General features: G+C 46.3%; 1 protein-coding gene across 1 annotated transcript in view; it reads left to right on the top strand.

The window, feature by feature from the left end:
- LOC139381292 (uncharacterized) overlaps window positions 1–20886 on the top strand; it is a 39267-nt gene extending 18381 nt beyond the window's left edge. Inside the window, exon 4 of the mRNA XM_071124749.1 lies at window positions 20746–20886. Within this exon, the coding sequence (XP_070980850.1) occupies window positions 20746–20886 (141 nt within the window). The remainder of the gene's footprint in view (window positions 1–20745) is intronic.
- The last annotated feature ends 1702 nt before the right edge of the window (window positions 20887–22588 follow it).

The raw sequence follows: 22588 nt of genomic DNA on the forward strand, positions 1-22588 counted from the left end.
ACTGTGGCTGGACTGGGGCTGTATGGCTGCTGCTGTTGGGGCTGGACTGGGGCTGTATGGCTGCTCTGTTGGGGCTGGACTGGGGCTGTATGGCTGCTGCTGTTGCGGCTGGACTGGGGCTGTATGGCTGCTGCTGTTGGGGCTATACTGGGGCTGGACTGGGGCTGTAAGGCTGCTGCTGTTGGGGCTGGACTGGGGCTGTATGGCTGCTGCTGTTGGGGCTAGACTGGGGCTGGACTGGGGCTGTAAGGCTGCTGCTGTTGGGGCTAGACTGGGGCTGCAAGGCTGCTGCTGTTGGGGCTGGACTGGGGCTGTATGGCTGCTGCTGTTGGGGCTAGACTGGGGCTGGACTGGGGCTGTAAGGCTGCTGCTACTGTGGCTGGACTGGGGCTGTATGGCTGCTGCTGTTGGGGCTGGACTGGGGCTGTATGGCTGCTCTGTTGGGGCTGGACTGGGGCTGTATGGCTGCTGCTGTTGGGGCTGGACTGGGGCTGTATGGCTGCTGCTGTTGGGGCTGGACTGGGGCTGTCTGGCTGCTGCTACTGGGGCTGGACTGGGGCTGTAAGGCTGGGGCTGGACTGGGGCTGTATGGATGCCGGTACTGGGGCTGAGATTTGAGATTTAACATGTGGTGTAGTTTGAGGTTGTGTAGAAAATAATATTTTTACCCTCATACTGAGTTGATAGACATAGCTTTTAGTACAATAGCTGGTACTTTGTTTTGTGACCTTCCCAACGTTATGCAGAGAAGGACGGGCTTAAAGTAAAATGTTCAATTGAACTTTTCTTGCATCAGGATAAGCCCTACGGTGTGTAAAAAAGTTGTAAAAAAGCTATTTTGGCTCTCTGCATTCCTCTCTCACAGATCACTCTGTATCCAAGCAAAAGGCCAACCCAATATCCAGTATAAACATTGAGGCGGAAAAAAGTGGAATGCAGAAACATTCCTTTTTTTGTTCGCCAACATTTTCCGACCCCTGCCCCCTCTCTCTCTGTCCCAAATGCCGATGTCTGGTTGGGGAGAGCTCCTCACAAGCTTTCAAATTGTTCCCCCCAACTCAGCCAAATTGTACTGAAGTAGAATAGGGCTATTCTTCTCTTTCATGAAGGAAGGCAAGAGCAGAACTGAAAAGCAGCCATCTGCACAGCCTCACAATCCAACATAAATATGCAGAGTAGGATGGTCAGCCATTTTGCAAAAGTCAAGTTTTAATGACCTTCCCTCCTTTTTGTGGACGTAGGGTGAGCTGATCGGAAACTCCTTCAGGACGTTGGTATGCAGAGAGGTGCCAGGATGTAAGGGTGATGGTATGTGGCAAAGAAGGGCACTCAGCCCTTTATTTAGGTAGTGAACAGATACCCAAGTAAAGAGCAGTAATAAAAACTTATTTTAGAGGAATTCCCAACAGCCAACACAGCACTTTACTTTTCACCCACCCTAAGCCTTCCTCCCCATGATACTATTCCTGATCATAGTGATGGTGTGTGTGTGTACATGTCAGGTACCTGGGCCATGTCAGCAGTAGTGACATGCCTTTGTGTTTTAGTGGATCCTGGTGGCTTCGGAGCAGGCCCTCAAGGTGTGTGTGGACATGCCTTTGTGTGTTAGCTAGTCCCAGGCAGGCTGTTGGCCCCTGGTGGCTTCAGAGCGGGCCCTCATAGTATGTGTGTTAGTTAGCCCCAGGTGGCCTTGTGGTAGCTAGGGCCTCATGGTGTGTGGACACTCTAAAGGATGCAGCCGCTGGGAATGCACATTGACACTGACTGACCTCACTAGGAGGAGGCAAGGTCACCACTTCATTAGGAGACAGTGATGCAGGGTGACCAACGGACACTGTGAACCCCAATGTTATGTCGTTATTCAAAACTTTTTAGAAAACCCAATGCACTTAGTTTATCTGAGTACAGTTACTTAAAGTGATTTCCAGGGATCACACATGATGCTGTTTTTTAAAGTGATGTGTAATTCCTATCCGAATCCAGCCAGGGTTAGGATAACCAACAGTTCATTTTAGGATCAACCATTGCAGTAACGGGTGCAAAACAATTCTGCAGCGTTGAAGGTCCCCAAGAACACAGTGGCCTCCATCAATCTTAAATTGAAGTTTGTAACCACCAAGACTCTTCCTAGAGCCGGCTGCCTGGCCGAACTAAGCAATCTGCGGAAAGGGCTTTGGTCAGGGAGGTGACCAAGAACCCGATGGTCAGTCTGACAGAGCTCTAGAGTTCCTCTGTGGAGATGGGAGAACCTTCCAGCAGGACAACCATCTCTGCAGCACTACCCGGACGTGAACCCGATCAAACATCTCTGGAGAGACCTGCAAATAGCTGTGTAGCGATGCTCCCCATCCAACCTGACAGAGCTTGAAAGGATTTACAGAGAAGAATGGGAGAAACTCCCCAAATACAGATGTGCCAGGCTTGTAGCGCCATACCCAAGAAGACTCGAGACTGTAATATCTTCCAAAGGTGCTTCAACAAAGTACTGAGTAAAGAGTCTGAATTCTTAGGTAAATGTGATATTTCAGTGTTATATTTTTAATAAAATTGCAAAAATTCTAAAACCCTGTTTTTGCTTTGTCATTTGGTGTATTGTATGTAGATTGATGAGGGGAAAAAACTGTGATGTATTTTAGAATAAGGTGGTAACCTAACAAAATGTGGAAATGTGGAAAAAGTCTAGAGGTCGGAATATTTTCCGAAGGCACTGTATATATGTTGAAGAGGGTTGGGCTTATGCATTGTATTCATTTGTTTGTTTGTCATTTAGATTGTGTGCAGGGTGAATGCTTGATTTGTCATACGGTAATTTGGTAAAAAGCCAATTTGACATTTTTTCAGTACATTGTTTTCACTGAGGAAATGTACGAATCTGCTGTTAATGATAATGCAGAGGATTTTCCTAAGGTTGCTGTTGACGCATATCCCACAGTAGTTATTGGGGTCAACTTTGTCTCCTCTTTTGTGGATTGGGGTGATCAGTCTTTGGTTCCACATTTTTGGGAAGATGCCAAAGCTAAAGATAGTGAAAAAGAGTTTAAGTATAGCCGATTGGAATTAGTGGTCTGTATATTTTATCATTTAATTTAGGATACCATCAACACCATCCTTTTTGGGTTGGAGGGTTTGTATTTTATTTCCTGTAGTTCATTCAATGTAATTGTAGAATCCAGTGGGCTCTTGTAGTCTTTAATTGTTGATTTTAAGATTTTAATTTGATCATGTACGTGTTTTTGCTGTTTTCTTTGTTGTAGGGCCAAAACAACAGGAGACGTGGTTTATCCATACAGCGCCATTTTGGATAGATAACTTTTCGTATTGTTGTTTGTTTAGTTTATTCCTAATTTTCCAGAAGTCGTTGGATTCTATGGATTCTTCAATTGTATTGAACTGATTTCTGATGTGCTTTTCCTTTTCTACTGCCAAGTTTACACCTTCACTATTATAGTGAAATGTTTTGTCCGGGAAGTTGTCTAAAAGGGGTTGAATTTGTTGTTGCCTAATAGTTTATCCTTCTCTCTCTCTCTCAAGTCAATTCAATCTATATATATATATATATATACTATAAAAGTGAAATAAACAATAAAAATCAACAGTAAACATTACACATACAGACGTTTTAAAATAATTAATACATTACAGATGTCATATTATGTATTTATACAGTGTTGTAACAATGTACAAATGGTTAAAGTACACAAGGGAAATAAATAAGCATAAATATGGGTTGTATTTACAATGGTGTTTGTTTTTCACTGGTTGCCCTTTTCTTGTGGCAACAGGTCACAAATCTTGCTGCTGTAATGGCACACTGTGGAATTTCACCCAGTAGATATGGGAGTTTATCAAAATTGAGTTTGTTTTCAAATTCTTTGTGGATCTGTGCAATCTGAGGGAAATATGTTTCTCTAATATGGTCAAACATTGGGCAGGAGGTTAGGAAGTACAGCTCAGTTTCCACCTCCTTTTGCGGGCAGTGTGCACATAGCCTGTCTTTTCTTGAGAGCCATGTCTGCCTATGGCAGCCTTTCTCAATAGCAATGCTATGCTCACTGAGTCTGTACATAGTGAAAGCTTTCCTTAAGTTTGGGTCAGTCACAGTGGTCAGGTACTCTCTGTTAGGGCCAAATAGCATTCTAGTTTGTTCTGTTTTTTTGTTAATTCTTTCCAATGTGTCAAGTAATTATCTCTTTGTTTTCTCATGATTTGGTTGGGTCTAATTGTGTCTCTCTCTCTCTCTCTCTCTCTCTCTCTCTCTAAACCCTCTCTCTGCCCCTCCCCTTGCTCTCTCTCTGTTGCTTTCCCTCTCTTCTCTCTCGCTGAATTCAATTTCATGGGGCTTTATAGGCCTGGGAGACATAAGTTTACATTGCCAAAGCAAATGAAATAGATAATAAACAAAAGTGAAATAAACAATAAAAATGTACATAAAACATTACAATCACAAAAGTTACAAAATAATAAAAACAATTAAAATATAATATTATTTCTATATACAGTGTTATAACGATGTGCAAACAGTCTCTCTCTCCGAGTAGAGGAATCACATTGGAACCTGAGGAGGCCCTTCCCGCCTCTCTCCCAGTGTATACAGCGCCCCGGGCATCACATGTGCCCACAGTACAGCGTGCCACAGTTGCCAGGGAGAGCAGGGTGCATTATCACCTCGGACTAGGTTTCACTTTCCTGACTCAGAACGATAGAACCACAGAAACAACCGTTTACCTCTCATCTCCCACCCTAAACTGGACAGCTGGAGCATCCTATAGCCTAGGCCTATCAAAGTGAAGGCTTCCACTCCATTGTTGGGGTCAGCTGCTGCTATGCTGGGTGCTTTCTGTATGGTTAAGTCTGCATATTTGTAAACAACAGCTGGTGCACGAAATCTGAGGAAGTCTCTAGATTTTGCTCGCCTGAAGTAGAGTATATGGTCATAAATTGCAGGCCACACTACTTGCCTAGAGTTTTCAGCTATACTTTTCGTGGCTGTTTATTTACTACCACAGACAGATGCTGGCACTAAGACCACACTCAGTCAGCTGTATAAGGAAATAAGTAAACAGGAAACCACTCACCCAGAGCCGGTGCTCCTAGTGGCCAGAGACTTTAATGAAGGGAAACTTAAATCAGTTCTACCAAATGTCTATCAACATGTTAAATGTGCAACCAGAGGGAAAACAATTCTAGATCACCTGTACTCCACACACAGAGACGCATACAAAGCTCTCCCTCGCCCTCCATTTGGTAAATCCGACCACAACTCTGTCCTCCTGATTCCTGCTTACAAGGAAACATTTAAGCAGGAACCACCAGTGACTCGGCCTATAAAAAAGTTGTCAGATGAAGCAGATATTAAACTACAAGACTGTTTTGCTATCACAGACTGGAACATGTTCCGGGATTCTTCCGATGGAGTACACCACATCAGTCACTGGCTTTATCAATAAGTGCATCGAGGTCGTTGTCCCCACAGTGACTGTATGTACATACCATAACCAGAAGCCATTCATTACAGGCAACATTCGCACTGAGCTAAAGGGCATAGCTGACGCTTTCAAGATGCGGGACTCCTTACAAGAAGTCCTGCTATGCCCTGTGATGAACAATCAAACAGGAAAAGCATCAATACAGGGCTAAGATTGAATCATACTACACCGGCTTTGACGCTGGTCTTATGTGGCAGGGCTTGCAAACTATTACAGACTACAAAGGGAAGCACAGCTGCGAGCTTCCCAGTGACACGAGCCTACCAGATACAGCGAGCACCATCTCCCTCTCTCTGCACCTTCCCCCTCTCTCTCTCACCACCTCTCTCTCTTCATGGCTAGAGTGTAGAGAGAGGGAGTTTCACAGGAGAACGAAGGAGCCTCTTCCACATTATAGAACTTGAGAACTGAACAATGTCCATGTTTTGGAGAATGTGTACATGGTTGGGGGAGAATCCAGCTACGAACTGGTCCGTTTTGTACAATTTTGTGAAACTCATGAGAGACAATACAGCCACATTACCATAACTCTGTTAATACAAGAGTCTCCGATGTGAGGCTTGCATCTAATTGTTGTATAAAATGAATGCGTAAAGATGACACTACTTGTGAAATTATGTAATGTGATTTTAAACTGTTTAAAGAAAGAGAATCCAATTCCATTTAAAGTTTAACTAAATCATTGGCCCACCCCATGAGCACAGACATGGGTCATGGGACAGCCCCTCCCTACTGTTACGAATAAAACTCCCACCTGGAGGAATTCCCTTCAGACCAGATTACCTTGATTACCACGAGAGGACTAAGGTTTGAGTAGAGACCAGTACCTCATCACAGAGGGAGCTAAGATTTGAGTAGATTGCTGATTCTTTCAACTATACCATGTGGTTAAACTCTGAGACTATCGATACTGACAGAATAAGAACACATCTTTGGTACTAATTACTAGTCTGCAGGTAGGAATTCTATACCATTGACTGTGAAGGCTGATAACAGCTGAAACATCCATTCTTTAACAACATTTCTGAATGAGACTCTGAACTATCCATCCTAACCACGGAAGAGAGAGAGAGAGTGCGGACAAACTCTCCAACAGAAACAAACTTTCCAACAGAGTTCACGATGACACACTGAGCGCAAATATATATATATATATATTGATTGCAATTATTCCCGAATGAGTGAGCGTTCATGTGCAAAGGATTAGCATTTCAATTGTTAGAATTTTTAACTGTGTGTTGTCTTATCTTTCACACCCTTCTCAGTCCCTTTGTCTACCAAGCTGCGATGCCGGTTTAGCCCACTAGGGCACATCCCCTATCATTTCCTTGTAACCAAATCTACTTTGTTTGTTTGGTCCTCCTTTTCCTGTAGTCCACAATCATCTCCCACATACATTTTGGTGAACACCAAATGTGTTTGCTTATTTTTTTCTTTAAGCAATAGTTTTTTTCTGGCCACTCTTCCGTAAATCCCAGCTTTGTGGAGTGTACTGTTTAAAGTGGTCCTATGGACATACTCCAATCTCCTGATCTGTACTTCACCACAACTTTGTCCCTGACCTGTTTGGAGAGCTCCTTGGTCTTCATGGTGCTGCTTGCTTGATGGTGCCCCTTGCTTAGGGTTGTTGCAGACTTTTCAGACCTTTCAGAACAAGTGTATACATACTTAGATCATGTGACAGATCATGTGACACTTAGATTGCACACAGGTGGAATTTAGTATTACAAATATTTATTTGAATTGTGCACCCTCCAATTTCACCGGATGTTGTCGGCTTGGGTTCCACTAGCGGGACGCTAGCCGTAAGAGGATTTATTTAACTAATTGTGTGACTCCTGAAGGTAATTGGTTGCACCAGATCTTATTTAGGGGCTTCATAGAAAAGGGGGTGAATACGTATGCACGTACCACTTTTCCATTTTTAATTGTTTTAAATTTTTTGAAACATGTTATTTTTTCATTTCACTTCACCAATGTGGACTATTTGTGTATGCCCATTATATTAATTCCAAATAAAAGCCCATTTAAATTACAGGTTGTAAAGCAACAAAAAAGGAAAACGCCAAGGGGGATGAATACTTTTGCAAGGCACTGTTACTGTCATACCGGGTTAGAGCTGCTGAACCAAGGCCACATGGAAAAAAGCATGCATAATTTTTCTCCCATATCTCTAGAATCTGAACAGATGCAAGACGGCTCACATTTGATTGATGATTATTTGCCCAACTTGGTTTCTTACAGTAAAAATCTCCCTTTTGCTTATTTTGGCCCGTTCAGTGCAAACATCCCTTCACAACATTTTGAATGGTTTGTTTGAAATTTGGCAATCATAGATGATATTCCACTGGATTGGTAATACTGTACGGAGAGATCACAGCCTCTTCTTATGAGGTTCCAACTCCAAATCATGAAGGTCCTGCTGGAGATAGCCGAGAAACTGGGGAGAGATGGGTGCTTAAATGGGTGTTCTTTATGGGTGTGTATATAGGTGTTATTTATGGGTGTGTATGTGGGTGTTCTTTATGGGGGTGTATATAGGTGTTATATATGGGCGTGTATGTGGGTGTTCTTTATGGGGGTGCATGTGGGTGTTCTTTATGGGGTGTATGTGGGTGTTTTTTATGGGGGTGTATGTGGGTATTCTTTATGGGGGTGTATGTGGGTGTTCTTTATGGAGGTGTATGTGGGTGTTTTTTATGGGGGTGTATGTGGGTATTCTTTATGGGGGTGCATGTGGGTGTTCTTTATGGCGTGTATGTGGGTGTTTTTTATGGGGGTGTATGTGGGTATTCTTTATGGGGGTGTATGTGGGTGTTCTTTATGGAGGTGTATGTCGGTGTTCTTTATGGGGGTGTATGTGGGTGTTCTTTATGGGGTGTATGTGGGTGTTTTTTATGGGGGTGTATGTGGGTATTCTTTATGGGGTGTATGTGGGTGTTTTTTATGGGGGTGTATGTGGGTATTCTTTATGGGGGTGTATGTGGGTATTCTTTATGGGGGTGTATGTGGGTGTTCTTTATGGAGGTGTATGTGGGTGTTCTTTATGGGGGTGTATGTGGGTATTCTTTGTAGATGGTGAGATCTGTTTCTGGCTGGGCAGCTCTGTATGTTGAAAGAAAATATGTTACTGTATGTCAGAAAACAGGGTTGTTAGACTGTATGACACATTACTGGGTTTACCATCCTCAAACTCTCTCTCTCTTTCTCTCTCTTTCCCAGTCACAGTCTCAGCCTCTCACACGCTCAGTCATTCACGCACTCCCACACTCTCTCGCGCTCTTTCTTTTACATGTATGCACATGCGCACACACACATACACACACACAAACACACACACTCAAGCACACTGCCTCTTTTGGTGTCCTCTACTTAGCTCCAGATTATGACGAATGCAACATATTGGTGTGAGAACAGATCTCAACAGTCCTGGTTTGAACTCTGACCTCAACACTCCTGGTTTGAACTCTGCCTAATGCATACAAACAACATGATTACTGTACAACGACAGGAAATAAATAAATAGTCAACTGTACAACATATTAAGTGTCACTCAGGGAGTTGGTTGTTAGCTACTCACACACATCTCCAGGGTGTTTTCTGGGAAAGCCACACACACCTTTTCTCTCCTCCGTTCCTTGGCTGTGTGTCTGGGGCAGAGAGAGGAGGCGTGAGGATGGCTGCCCAGTGCCCCTGTCTGTAGAGAGAGACAAAGAGCTGCACTGTAACACACACAGATCAATAGTCCCTTCAACATTCCCACCAATCTCGATGTCTATGCTGTGCTATTATCCTGCCCACCCTCGTCCCACCTCCAGCATAGACAGCATACCAGCGTCCCACAACTAACAGTAATTGGTGTGTTTGAGAGAGAGAGAGAGAGAGAGAGAGAGTCAGAGAGAGAGAGAGAGAGAGAGAGAGAGAGAGAGAGAGAGAGAGAGAGAGAGAGACCCCAACCAGCTGAGACCACCCCCAAACAAACCCTGGCCACACCCTATATAGGCCCCTCCAGATCAGACCTATGCCCCCCGCCCTTGCAGCTAGGACCTCAAAATGACAGCAGGATATATGTGCCTCACCACCTTACTTCGGTCTTATGTAGCAAAATCTGAAATTGTGTTTTTTACAGCTAGAAAATGGTATATCATACACTGCATTTGGGTAACAATGGGAAAGTAATTCTGCTTTGAAAGTTGATCAACTTTTGAGAAAATCGCCTTCTAATGTTTTCGTATCTAGTGAAGAGCTCTTCTTTGTTTACACCCATTCAGCATCGTTCACACCCTCTTAAGCTTTAGCCCCACCCATCTCGTTTCACTCTCGGAGAGCACACTTGACGCTCTGGCCGATTAATTGTTTACCTCTGGATAACACTCCTATCAGATCACAGCAAAATCATTGTCTACCAAAACAGATAACTACTCAATCATACTCAAGGAACTGCACAATACTAATAAATGCTATAGATGGAAGGAAAGTAGGGGAGAGTCTGTAGAGGGGAGGGAGAGGCTGGAGAGATAGAGAAAAGGAGTCTGGGAATGAAGAGGCTGGAGAGGAGTCTGGAGAGGGGAGAGGCTGGAGAAATAGAGGAAAACAATCTAGAGAAGGGAGAGGCTGGAGAGAGAGAGGAGTCTGGAGATGGAAGAGGCTGGAGACAGGGAGGAGAGGAGTCTGGTGAAGGGAGGGGAGAGGCTGAAGAGAGAGAGGAGTCTGGGAACGGAAGAGGCTGGAGACAGGGAAGGAGAGGAGTCTGGTGAAGGGAGGGGAGAGTCTGGAGAGAGATGGGAGAGGAGTCTGGAGAGGGGAGAGGCTGGAGAGAGAGGAGAGGAGTCTGGAGGGTGGAGGGGAGAGGCTTGAGATAGAGGGGAGAGGAGTCTGGAGAGGTAAGAGGCTGGAGAGAGAGAGGAGAAGAGTCTGGCGAAGGGAGGGGAGGCTGAAGAGAGAGAGGAGAAGAGTCTGGAGAAGGGAGGGGAGAGGCTGGAGAGAGTAGGGAGGGTAGTCTTGAGAAGGGAGAAGAGAGGCTGGAGAGAGTTTGGAGAGGAGTCTTGAGACGGGAGGGGAGATGCTGGAGAGGTAGATGAGAGGAGACTGGAGAAGGGAGGGGAGAGGCTGGAAAGAGACAGGAGACATGTCTGGAGAAGGGAGGGGAGAGGCTGGAAAGGGAGAGGAGAGATGTCTGGAGAAGGGAGGGGAGAGGCTGGAGACCGAGAGAAGACTGCAGAGGGGAGAGGCTGGAGAGAGAGAGGAAAGGACTCTGTATAATGGAGAGAGAGGCTGGAGAGAGAGATGAGATGATTCTGCATAGGGGAGAGGCTGGAGAAAGAGGGGAGATGAGTCTGGAGAAGGAAGGAGAGAGGCTGGAGAGAGAGGGGGGAGTCCAGAGCAGGGAGAAGAGAGGCTGTTGAGAGTTGGGAGAGGAATCTGGAGAAGGGAGTAGAGAGGCTGGAGTGAGTTGGGAGAGGAGTCTTGAGACAGGAGGGGAGATGCTGGAGAGGGAGATGAGAGGAGTCTGGAGAAAGGAGGTGTGAGGCTGGAGAGAGAGAGGATTGGAGTCTGAAGAAGGGAGGGTAGAGGCTGGAGAGAGATGAGAGGAGTCTGGAGAAGGGAGGGAGAGGCTGGAGAGAGAAAGGATTCTAGAAAGGGTAGGGGAGAGGCTAGAGAGAGAGAGTAGAGGAGTCAGCAGAGTGCACAGGCTGGAGATAGAATGGTGAGGAGGCTGGAGAAGGGAGTTAGATGGTGTAAAAAGAAGAGTCTGCTCAGGGGAGAGGCTGGAGAGAGAGAATTGAAGAGTCTGGAGAAGGGTGGGGAAAGGCTGGAGAGAGAGGGGAGATGAGACTGGAGAAGGGAGGGGAGAGGCTGGAGAGAGTGGAAAGGAGTCTGGAGAGGTGAGAGGCTGGAGAGAGAGAGGAGATGAGTCGAGTGGTGAGGGAGATGTTTCAGCGAGAGATTGGAGGAGTCTGGAGAGGGGATTTATTTTTATTTTATTTTTTATTTCACCTTTATTTAACCAGGTAGGCTAGTTGAGAACAAGTTCTCATTTACAACTGCGACCTGGCCAAGATAAAGCACAGCAGTGTGAACAGACAACACAGAGTTACACATGGAGTAAACAATTAACAAGTCAATAACACAGTAGAAAAAAAAGAGAGTCTATATACATTGTGTGCAAAAGGCATGAGGAGGTAGGCGAATAATTACAATTTTGCAGATTAACACTGGAGTGATAAATGATCAGATGGTCATGTACAGGTAGAGATATTGGTGTGCAAAAGAGCAGAAAAGTAAATAAATATAAACAGTATGGGGAAGAGGTAGGTAAAATTAGGTGGGCTATTTACCGATAGACTATGTACAGCTGCAGCGATCGGTTAGCTGCTCAGATAGCAGATGTTTCAAGTTGGTGAGGGAGATAAAAATCAGCGATTTTTGCAATTCATTCCAGTCACAGGCTGCAGAGAACTGGAACGAAAGGCGGCCAAATGAGGTGTTGGCTTTAGGGATGATCAGTGAGATACACCTGCTGGAGCGCGTGCTACGGATGGGTGTTGCCATCGTGACCAGTGAACTGTGATAAGGCGGAGCTTTACCTAGCATGGACTTGTAGATGACCTGGAGCCAGTGGGTCTGGCGACGAATATGTAGCGAGGGCCAGCCGACTAGAGCATACAGGTCGCAGTGGTGGGTGGTATAAGTTGCTTTAGTAACAAAACGGATGGCACTGTGATAAACTGCATCCAGTTTGCTGAGTAGAGTGTTGGGAGCTATTTTGTAGATGACATCGCCGAAGTCGAGGATCGGAAGGATAGTCAGTTTTACGAGGGTAAGTTTGGCGGCGTGAGTGAAGGAGGCTTTGTTGCGGAATAGAAAGCCGACTCTAGATTTGATTTTAGATTGGAGATGTTTGATATGAGTCTGGAAGGAGAGAGATGAAAAAAGTATATAGTAGGGAGGGGAGAGGCTGGAGAGAGGGAGAGGAGTCTGGAGAGGCTGGAGAGAGAGAGGAGAGGAGTCTGGAGAGGGTTAGGGGAGAGGCTGGAGAGAGAGAAGACATGTCTGGAGAGGAGAGGGTAGAGAGAGAGAGAAGGGGAGTCTGGAGAAGGGAGGGGAGAGGATGGAGGGAGAGGGGAGAGGAGTCTGGAGTTGGGAGGAAGAGGCTGGAGAGAGAGATTTGAGGGGTCTGGTGAAGTCAGAGATAGGCTGTATAAAGAGAATAGAGGAGCCTCAAAAGGGGACAGGCTGGAGAGAGAGATGAGAAGAGTCTAGTGAAGGGGGGGGAGGCTGGGGAGAGGGAGAGGAGTCTGGAGAGGTTGGGGAGAGAGTGGAGAGGAGTCTGTTGAGGGTTTAGACTAGAGAGAGAGAGGAAATGAGTCTGGAGATGGGAGGGGAGAGGTTGGAAAGAGAGAGGAGAGGAGAGAAGTCTGGAGGGGGGAGGGGAGAGGCTGGAGAGAGAGAAAAGAGGAGGCAGGAGGAAGAGAATGGACTGACCCAACAGAGAGAGGAGAGGCAGAATATGGTGAGGTCAGAAGAGCGGACAAGGAACTAAGAGCGAGGGGTGATAGACAGTAAACTGGAGGGAGGAAAAGAAAGAGATCTTGTGTTGCTGTAAATGTCAAACTCTGTGCAAGACGCTGGAGATGATTAGCTATTCATCACTGAAACTGTAGATTTACAGTTGGTCCAGTTAGCCATGGAAACTACCTCTAGGTTGTCACTGTGCGATGGGCTGACACCCCGTGACTTGTTAGCGGCTAGAAGTTGGGTGACTCCCTTGCGGTCTGAGTGAAAATGGTAGTGATCCCTCCATTTCTCCTCTTCTTACTCTCCTGCTGGTCTCGGACAGTGTCAGACACATACAGTTGAAGTCAGAAATTTATATAAACTTTGGTTGGAGTCTTAAAACTTGTTTTCAACCACTCTCTAAATTTATTGTTAGCAAACTATAGGACACAGAGCAGGGTCAGACTCACCACATGGAAGAGCCTGGGACACAGAGCCTGGTCAGAGTCACCACATGGAAGAGCCTGTGTTCTACCTCTTAGCGTCTGTCAGTTCTCGTCAGAGGAGAGGATTCCAGGGATGTGGTTGGCTGTTCACAATTACTGACCAATTCGGGACTGTCTGGAGGTGACCTTTACTTTTTAAACACAACCTCATGGTCATTATCATCCCTGTTACTAGCCTGGCCAGCCTGCTCCTGGACTGCAGCTGCTGCGGAAAGAGGGAAGAGTTACTTTGGGATGAACTGTTTGTTTTTCAGGTTGTTGCCATTTATAAAACAGATTGAACTGTATGTTGCGTGTACGTGTGAATAGAAGCACATTTAATCATCTCAGTATGACTTGTAGTGTACAATAAGGGTGCTGTTGATCAGTGTACTATAGCAGGCAGAGCAAGGCAATCAGTTAAGTGATCATTATCATATATCTTAGATTGTATGAGAGAGTTACAGTCCATTCCTAATTCTAGCTATACGACACAGTACTGTAAAGTTGCTTGTATTTGGCTTTTCATAAGAGGCCCCTCTCTTCCTGTCTCAACCTAAATAGGTTCAAAGTACTAAAACAGCACTGAAGGGCCACTTTTATTTTTTCTAAATATCTAGTTTCCTGACTCCAAGGCCCAGTCAAACACATTTTTCAACTGTGCTTATAAAACACTCTGTCAGAGAGAGGAAGTCAGTGGGCATCCGGAGCTACACACACTGAAAACAAACCTACTATACTAGGACAAAAACACCCCAGAACACACACTGAAACATACCTACTATACCAGGACAAAAACACCCCAGAACACACACTGAAACATACCTACTATACCAGGACAAAAACATCCTAGAACACACATCTCCACATGCAAAGGAATGTTATGATCATAAACAGCACTCTCTAACACTTTAGGAACTTTTTCCTCCTCACTGGGTTGGTGAAACTGAGAATTGAGGGTCATATTCATTAGGGCACATTGTAGCAAAAAGTTGTGCAACATAAAAAAAAATATGAAAAAGAAAATCCAATTTTAAGAGATGGGGTAAAGAGGCAGAGGCGCCTACACTATTGATGGGCTCCATTAGGTTGACTTCCTGCTCCTTGTTACTATCATCTATGATGTCTCTTCTCTGTCCTGCATGATGTCTCTTCTCTGTCCTGCATGATGTCTCTTCTCTGTCCTGCATGATATCCCTTCTCGGTGCTGCATGATGTCTCTTCTCTGTCCTGCATGATGGCTCAAGTCCTCTCCACTATTCTCTCACGTCTATTCTCTCACGTCCTCCACACTATTCTCTTCACCTCTCCACTATTCTATCACATCCTCCACACTGTTCACTCTCGTACTCTCCACTATTCTCTCACGTCCTCCACACTATTCTCTCTCGTACTCTCCACTATTCTCTCTCGTCCTCCACACTATTCTCTCTCGTACTCTCCACTATTCTCTCACGTCCTCCACACTATTCTCTCTCGTACTCTCCACTATTCTCTCACATCCTCCACACTGTTCTCTCTTGTCCTCCACACTATTCTGTCTCGTCCTCCACACTATTCTCTCACGTCTATTCTCTCTTGTCCTCCACACTATTCTGTCTTGTCCTCCACACTATTCTCTCACGTCCTCCACACTATTCTGTCTCGTACTCTCCACTATTCTCTCTCGTCCTCCACACTATTCTGTCTCGTCCTCCACACTATTCTGTCTCGTACTCTCCACTATTCTCTCTCGTCCTCCACACTATTCTGTCTCGTCCTCCACACTATTCTCTCTCGTCCTCCACACTATTCTGTCTCGTCCTCCACACTATTCTGTCTCGTCCTCCACACTATTCTCTCTCGTCCTCCACACTATTCTGTCTCGTCCTCCACACTATTCTCTCTTGTCCTCCACACTATTCTGTCTCGTCCTCCACACTATTCTCTCTCGTCCTCCACACTATTCTGTCTCGTCCTCCACACTATTCTCTCTTGTCCTCCACACTATTCTGTCTCGTCCTCCACACTATTCTCTCTCGTCCTCCACACTATTCTGTCTCGTCCTCCACACTATTCTGTCTTGTCCTCCACACTATTCTGCCTCGTCCTCCACACTATTCTCTCTTGTCCTCCACACTATTCTCTCTTGTCCTCCACGCTATTCTCTCTCGTCCTCCACACTATTCTCTCTTGTCCTCCACACTATTCTCTCTTGTCCTCCACACTATTCTCTCTTGTCCTCCACCTATTCTCTCACGTCCTCCACACTATTCTGTCTCGTACTCTCCACTATTCTCTCTCGTCCTCCACACTATTCTGTCTCGTCCTCCACACTATTCTCTCTCCTCCTCCACACTATTCTGTCTCGTCCTCCACACTATTCTCTCTCGTCCTCCACACTATTCTGTCTCGACCTCCACACTATTCTCTCTTGTCCTCCACACTATTCTGTCTCGTCCTCCACACTATTCTCTCTCGTCCTCCACACTATTCTGTCTCGTCCTCCACACTATTCTGTCTTGTCCTCCACACTATTCTCTCTCGTCCTCCACACTATTCTGCCTCGTCCTCCACACTATTCTCTCTTGTCCTCCACACTATTCTCTCTTGTCCTCCACACTATTCTCTCTCGTCCTCCACGCTTTTCTCTCTTGTCCTCCACACTATTCTCTCTTGTCCTCCACGCTATTCTCTCTCGTCCTCCACGCTATTCTCTCTTGTCCTCCACACTATTCTCTCTTGTCCTCCACACTGTTCTCTCTTGTCCTCCACGCTATTCTCTCTCGTCCTCCACACTATTCTCTCTTGTCCTCCACGCTATTCTCTCTCGTCCTCCACGCTATTCTCTCTTGTCCTCCACACTATTCTCTCTTGTCCTCCACACTATTCTCTCTCGTCCTCCACACTATTCTCTCTCGTCCTCCACACTATTCTGTCTCGTCCTCCACACTATTCTGTCTCGTCCTCCACACTATTCTGTCTCGTCCTCCACACTATTCTTTCTCGTACTCTCCACTATTCTGTCTCGTCCTCCACACTGTTCTGTCTCGTCCTCCACACTATTCTCTCTTGTCCTCCACACTATTCTGTCTCGTCCTCCACACTATTCTGTCTCGTCCTCCACACTATTCTGTCTCGTCCTCCACACTATTCTTTCTCGTACTCTCCACTATTCTGTCTCGTCCTCCACACTGTTCTGTCTCGTCCTCCACACTATTCTCTCTTGTCCTCCACACTGTTCTCTCACATCCTCCACACTGTTCTCTCTTGTCCTCCACACTATTCTGTCTCGTCCTCCACACTATTCTCTCACGTCTATTCTCTCTCGTTCTCCACACTATTCTCTCTCGTACTCTCCACTATTCTGTCTCGTCCTCCACACTATTCACTCTCGTCCTCCATGCAATTCTGTCTCGTCCTCCACACTGTTCTCTCTCGTCCTTCACACAATTCTCTCTCGTCCTCCACACTGTTCTCTCTCGTCCTACACACTATTCTCTCTCGTCCTCCACACTATTCTCTCTCGTCCTCCACGCTATTGTCTCTCGTCCTCCACACTATTCTCTCTCGTCCTCCATGCAATTCTGTCTCGTCCTCCACACTGTTCTCTCTCGTCCTCCACACTATTCTCTCTCGTCATCCACACTATTCTCTCTCGTCCTCCACACTGTGTTCTCTCTCGTCCTCCACACTATTCTCTCTTGTCCTCCACACTATTCTCTCTTGTCCTCCACACTATTCTGCCTCGTCCTCCACACTATTCTGCCTCGTCCTCCACACTATTCTCTCTTGTCCTCCACACTATTCTCTCTTGTCCTCCACACTATTCTCTCTTGTCCTCCACACTATTCTCTCTTGTCCTCCACACTATTCTCTCTTGTCCTCCACGCTATTCTCTCTCGTCCTCCACACTATTCTCTCTTGTCCTCCACGCTATTCTCTCTCGTCCTCCTCGCTATTCTCTCTTGTCCTCCACACTATTCTCTCTTGTCCTCCACACTATTCTCTCTCGTCCTCCACGCTATTCTGTCTCGTCCTCCACACTATTCTCTCTTGTCCTCCACACTATTCTCTCTTGTCCTACACACTATTCTCTCTTGTCCTCCACGCTATTCTCTCTTGTCCTCCACACTATTCTGTCTCGTCCTCCACACTATTCTTTCTCGTCCTCCACACTATTCTGTCTTGTCCTCCACACTATTCTCTCTTGTCCTCCACACTATTCTGTCTCGTCCTCCACACTATTCTCTCACGTCTATTCTCTCTTGTCCTCCACACTATTCTGTCTTGTCCTCCACACTATTCTCTCACGTCCTCCACACTATTCTGTCTCGTACTCTCCACTATTCTCTCTCGTCCTCCACACTATTCTGTCTCGTCCTCCACACTATTCTGTCTCGTACTCTCCACTATTCTCTCTCGTCCTCCACACTATTCTGTCTCGTCCTCCACACTATTCTCTCTCGTCCTCCACACTATTCTGTCTCGTCCTCCACACTATTCTGTCTTGTCCTCCACACTATTCTGCCTCGTCCTCCACACTATTCTCTCTTGTCCTCCACACTATTCTCTCTTGTCCTCCACGCTATTCTCTCTCGTCCTCCACGCTATTCTCTCTTGTCCTCCACACTATTCTCTCTTGTCCTCCACACTATTCTCTCTTGTCCTCCACGCTATTCTCTCTCGTCCTCCACACTATTCTCTCTTGTCCTCCACGCTATTCTGTCTCGTCCTCCACACTATTCTGTCTCGTCCTCCACACTATTCTCTCTCGTCCTCCACACTATTCTCTCTCGTCCTCCACACTATTCTCTCTCGTCCTCCACACTATTCTCTCTCGTCCTCCACACTGTTCTCTCTCGTCCTCCACACTATTCTGTCTCGTCCTCCACACTGTTCTCTCTCGTCCTCCACACTGTTCTCTCTCGTCCTCCACACTATTCTGTCTCGTCCTCCACACTGTTCTCTCTCGTCCTCCACACTGTTCTCTCTCGTCCTCCACACTATTCTCTCTCGTCCTCCACGCTATTGTCTCTCGTCCTCCACACTATTCTCTCTCGTCCTCCATGCAATTCTGTCTCGTCCTCCACACTGTTCTCTCTCGTCCTTCACACAATTCTCTCTCGTCCTCCACACTGTTCTCTCTCGTCCTCCACACTATTCTCTCTCGTCCTCCACACTATTCTGTCTCATCCTCCACACTGTTTTCTCTCGTCCTCCACACTATTCTGTCTCATCCTCCACACTATTCTCTCTCGTCCTCCACACTGTTCTCTCTCGTCCTCCACACTATTCTCTCTCGTCCTCCACACTATTCTGTCTCGTCCTCCACACTATTCTCTCTCGTCCTCCACACTGTTGTCTCTCTCGTCCTCCACACTATTCTCTCTTGTCCTCCACACTATTCTCTCTCGTCCTCCACGCTATTCTCACTTGTCCTCCACACTATTCTCTCTTGTCCTCCACGCTATTCTCTCTCGTCCTCCACACTATTCTCTCTTGTCCTCCACACTATTCTCTCTTGTCCTCCACACTATTCTGCCTCGTCCTCCACACTATTCTGCCTCGTCCTCCACACTATTCTCTCTTGTCCTCCACACTATTCTCTCTTGTCCTCCACACTATTCTGCCTCGTCCTCCACACTATTCTGCCTCGTCCTCCACACTATTCTCTCTTGTCCTCCACACTATTCTCTCTTGTCCTCCACACTATTCTCTCTTGTCCTCCACACTATTCTCTCTTGTCCTCCACGCTATTCTCTCTCGTCCTCCACGCTATTCTCTCTTGTCCTCCACACTATTCTCTCTTGTCCTCCACACTATTCTGTCTCGTCCTCCACACTATTCTGTCTCGTACTCTCTACTATTCTGTCTCGTCCTCCACACTATTCTCTCTCGTCCTCCACACTATTCTATCTCGTCCTCCACACTATTCTGTCTCGTCCTCCACACTATTCTGTCTCGTCCTCCACACTATTCTCTCTCGTCCTCCACACTATTCTATCTCGTCCTCCACACTATTCTCTCTCGTCCTCCACACTATTCTCTCTTGTCCTCCACACTGTTCTCTCTCGTCCTCCACACTATTCTGTCTCGTCCTCCACACTATTCTCTCTCGTCCTCCACACTATTCTCTCTCGTCCTCCACACTGTTCTCTCTCGTCCTCCACACTATTCTGTCTCGTCCTCCACACTATTCTCTCTCGTCCTCCACACTGTTCTCTCTCGTCCTCCACACTATTCTGTCTCGTCCTCCACACTGTTCTCTCTCGTCCTCCACACTGTTCTCTCTCGTCCTCCACACTATTCTCTCTCGTCCTCCACACTATTCTGTCTCGTCCTCCACACTATTCTGTCTCATCCTCCACACTATTCTGTCTCGTCCTCCACACTGTTCTCTCTCGTCCTCCACACTATTCTCTCTCGTTCTCCACACTATTCTCTCTTGTCCTCCACACTATTCTCTCTCGTCCTCCATGCTATTCTGTCTTGTCCTCCACACTATTCTCTCTCGTCCTCCATGCTATTCTGTCTTGTCCTCCACGCTATTCTCTCTCGTCCTCCACACTATTCTCTCTCGTCCTCCACACTATTCTCTCTTGTCCTCCACCTATTCTCTCTTGTCCTCCACACTGTTCTCTCTCGTCCTCCACACTGTTCTCTCTCGTCCTCCACACTATTGTCTCTTCTTATGCGTCTCTGTTGTCTGCTTTATATGAGAAAAAGCAGTAGAGAGGAGGATTGTTCTTCTTTCTCTCTCTCTTAGCACTGTGGATATTCCCTGGGCCTTTTATCTGGAAGTACTTCTTGCCTGGTCACACAGCCCAATGGTTAAAGATCGGCTGGCTGTAGGGATGGGCTCCAGTGAATGGGACTGTAGGCCCGCACATCTGGACAGGGACAAAACCTGAGGAGGGGATTTTAACCACTGTCTCTGTCAATAATCTATTATTGCTTGCTATATGTAAATGTCAGAGAAAAGGCTACCAATGTCCTCTTTTGCTTTGGCATGGTGCTTCTTACTAAACTAAATGGAAACAGCTTTTTTTTTATTTTTAGCTTTCTCCAGTCCTCTCCTAAACAGGCCCCTTAGACCCCCTGGAACAATCACATAGAACCTCATCATGGCCCTCAGTCCAGCTGTAAGCTTACAGTATCTTTATGGGGGACCATTGAAAGGCAGGCATCTGCTAACCTTCAAAGTAGGTTTTAGTAGCAGTATGTGCAACTCCCACTTCCCCACTACACCATCCTCATCTATGCCAAAGATCTGCTTCTAATTCCTCTGCTGACAGGGCAGGAAAGGCTGGGAGTTGGAATTCAGAGACCGGGACCGTGGTGGTATTCCTGGTCCTCGGTATTGTCAGGAGTTGGGAGTTCAGAGGGACTGTCTGGCTGTGAGTGACTGTGGTTCTCTGAAGGACAGGAGAACATGAAGGTCCTGGGTTGAACTTGCTTCTTAAGCCCTCACACATGAGTAGCAGCCTTGTGGCTCAGTGGGCTAACACGGTCTTGTGGCTTAGCTAAAGGAGGTTCAAATCACAATTGGTCACAGCTCTTCCGCTTTTATTCTCTCGGCTTGAGAAATGGAGACTCAAGCCCTAGTCATGCATTAGTCTGATAATTTACTGCAGATTCTGAGGCTAAATATAAGCAGAGTGGATTGTTGGTTTTATTTGAAACAGGAGATGGACGAATGGAGGAATGGAAACTTAACACGAGGCAGGCTTCAGTAAGAGAAAGAGAGTGGGAGAGGGAGAGAGAGTTGGAGAGAGAGCAAAATCAGCTGTATTTTTTCAACACTTGTCTTCCTGTTGCCCTCATAAAGAGGAGGGCAGTGCCCCATGACCTGGCAACCTATCCTTGCCAGTCAGAATATTGTAGCAGACACACCCATCACTTACATGACAGGAATCCAACCCCCAGCCTCCAATAGAAACCTTATCCACACAACATTGGCAACCTTCCATTAGGACTTGTTCTTCTTTTTTTACCCCCTTTTCTCCCCAATTGGTAGTTCTACAGTCTTGTCCCATTGCTACAACTCCCGTACGGATCCGAAAGAGGCGAAAGTCAAGAGCAATGCATCCTCCAAAACACAACCCAGCCAAGCCGCAGCAATGTGTCGGGGCAAATACCGTACACCTGGTGACAGAGTCAGCATGAGTTGCACCTGGCCCGCCACAGGAGTCGCTAGTGCGCGATGGGACAAGAACATCCCTACCGGACAAACCCTCCCCTAACCAGGATGACGCTGGGCCAATTGTGCACCGCCCCATGGGACTCCCGGTCGCGGACGGCTGCGACAGAGCCTGGACTCTGTCGCAGCATCAGCATCAACAAGACGAGGACTAATGTATAGTGATGTGGATGGGAAAGGAGCTGACTAGGATCTCTAGTGGCACAGCTAGCACTGTGAAGCAGTGCTTTAGACCACTGCACCATTTGGGAGGCCAGGACTTGTTATTTCACTTGAAGATAAACCACATTGACATCAGCATCAACAATACGAGGACTAATGTATAGTGATGTGGATGGGAGAGGAGCTGACTGTGTTTCTATATAGTACGTTATAACCATTATCTAATGCAGAAATTTAGCTTGGCCTTTGGTGGCAAGTCTGGTAACATGCCAACCATCTGTGGCATGATAGGCTAGTCAGGCTAGGCAGGCTAGGCTAGGCAGGCTAGTCTAGGCAAGGCTAGGCAGGCTAGTCAAGGCTAGGCAGGCAAGACACTTATAAATATACCCCTCTAGCACTAGAAAAGCTGAGAAAGCCATGTGGACACAAAACAAATGTAAAAAACATTTGAATTACTCTGCTTTTAAAAATAAATGATGCTCTATTTCAAAATGTAACTTTTTACAAGAACAACTGCTGTTCCATGCACTCCACACATGACCATGTGGCAGCGTATAGTTCAGGCTACTGAGCAAAGACTAGTAACATAATACAACTTATAATAGAATGCACAGTTGTAGTCGAAAGTTTACATACACCTTAGCCAAATACATTTAAACTCAGTTTTTTCACAATTCCAGTGTGCAAGTAGAGATACTGGGGTGCAAAGGAGCTAAATAAATAACACTATGGGTCATGAGGTAGTTGGATGTTCTGTGCAGTGATCTGTGAGCTAC

Source organism: Oncorhynchus clarkii, chromosome 23 (assembly GCF_045791955.1).
Source record: "Oncorhynchus clarkii lewisi isolate Uvic-CL-2024 chromosome 23, UVic_Ocla_1.0, whole genome shotgun sequence".
Taxonomy (NCBI): Eukaryota; Metazoa; Chordata; class Actinopteri; order Salmoniformes; family Salmonidae; genus Oncorhynchus; species Oncorhynchus clarkii.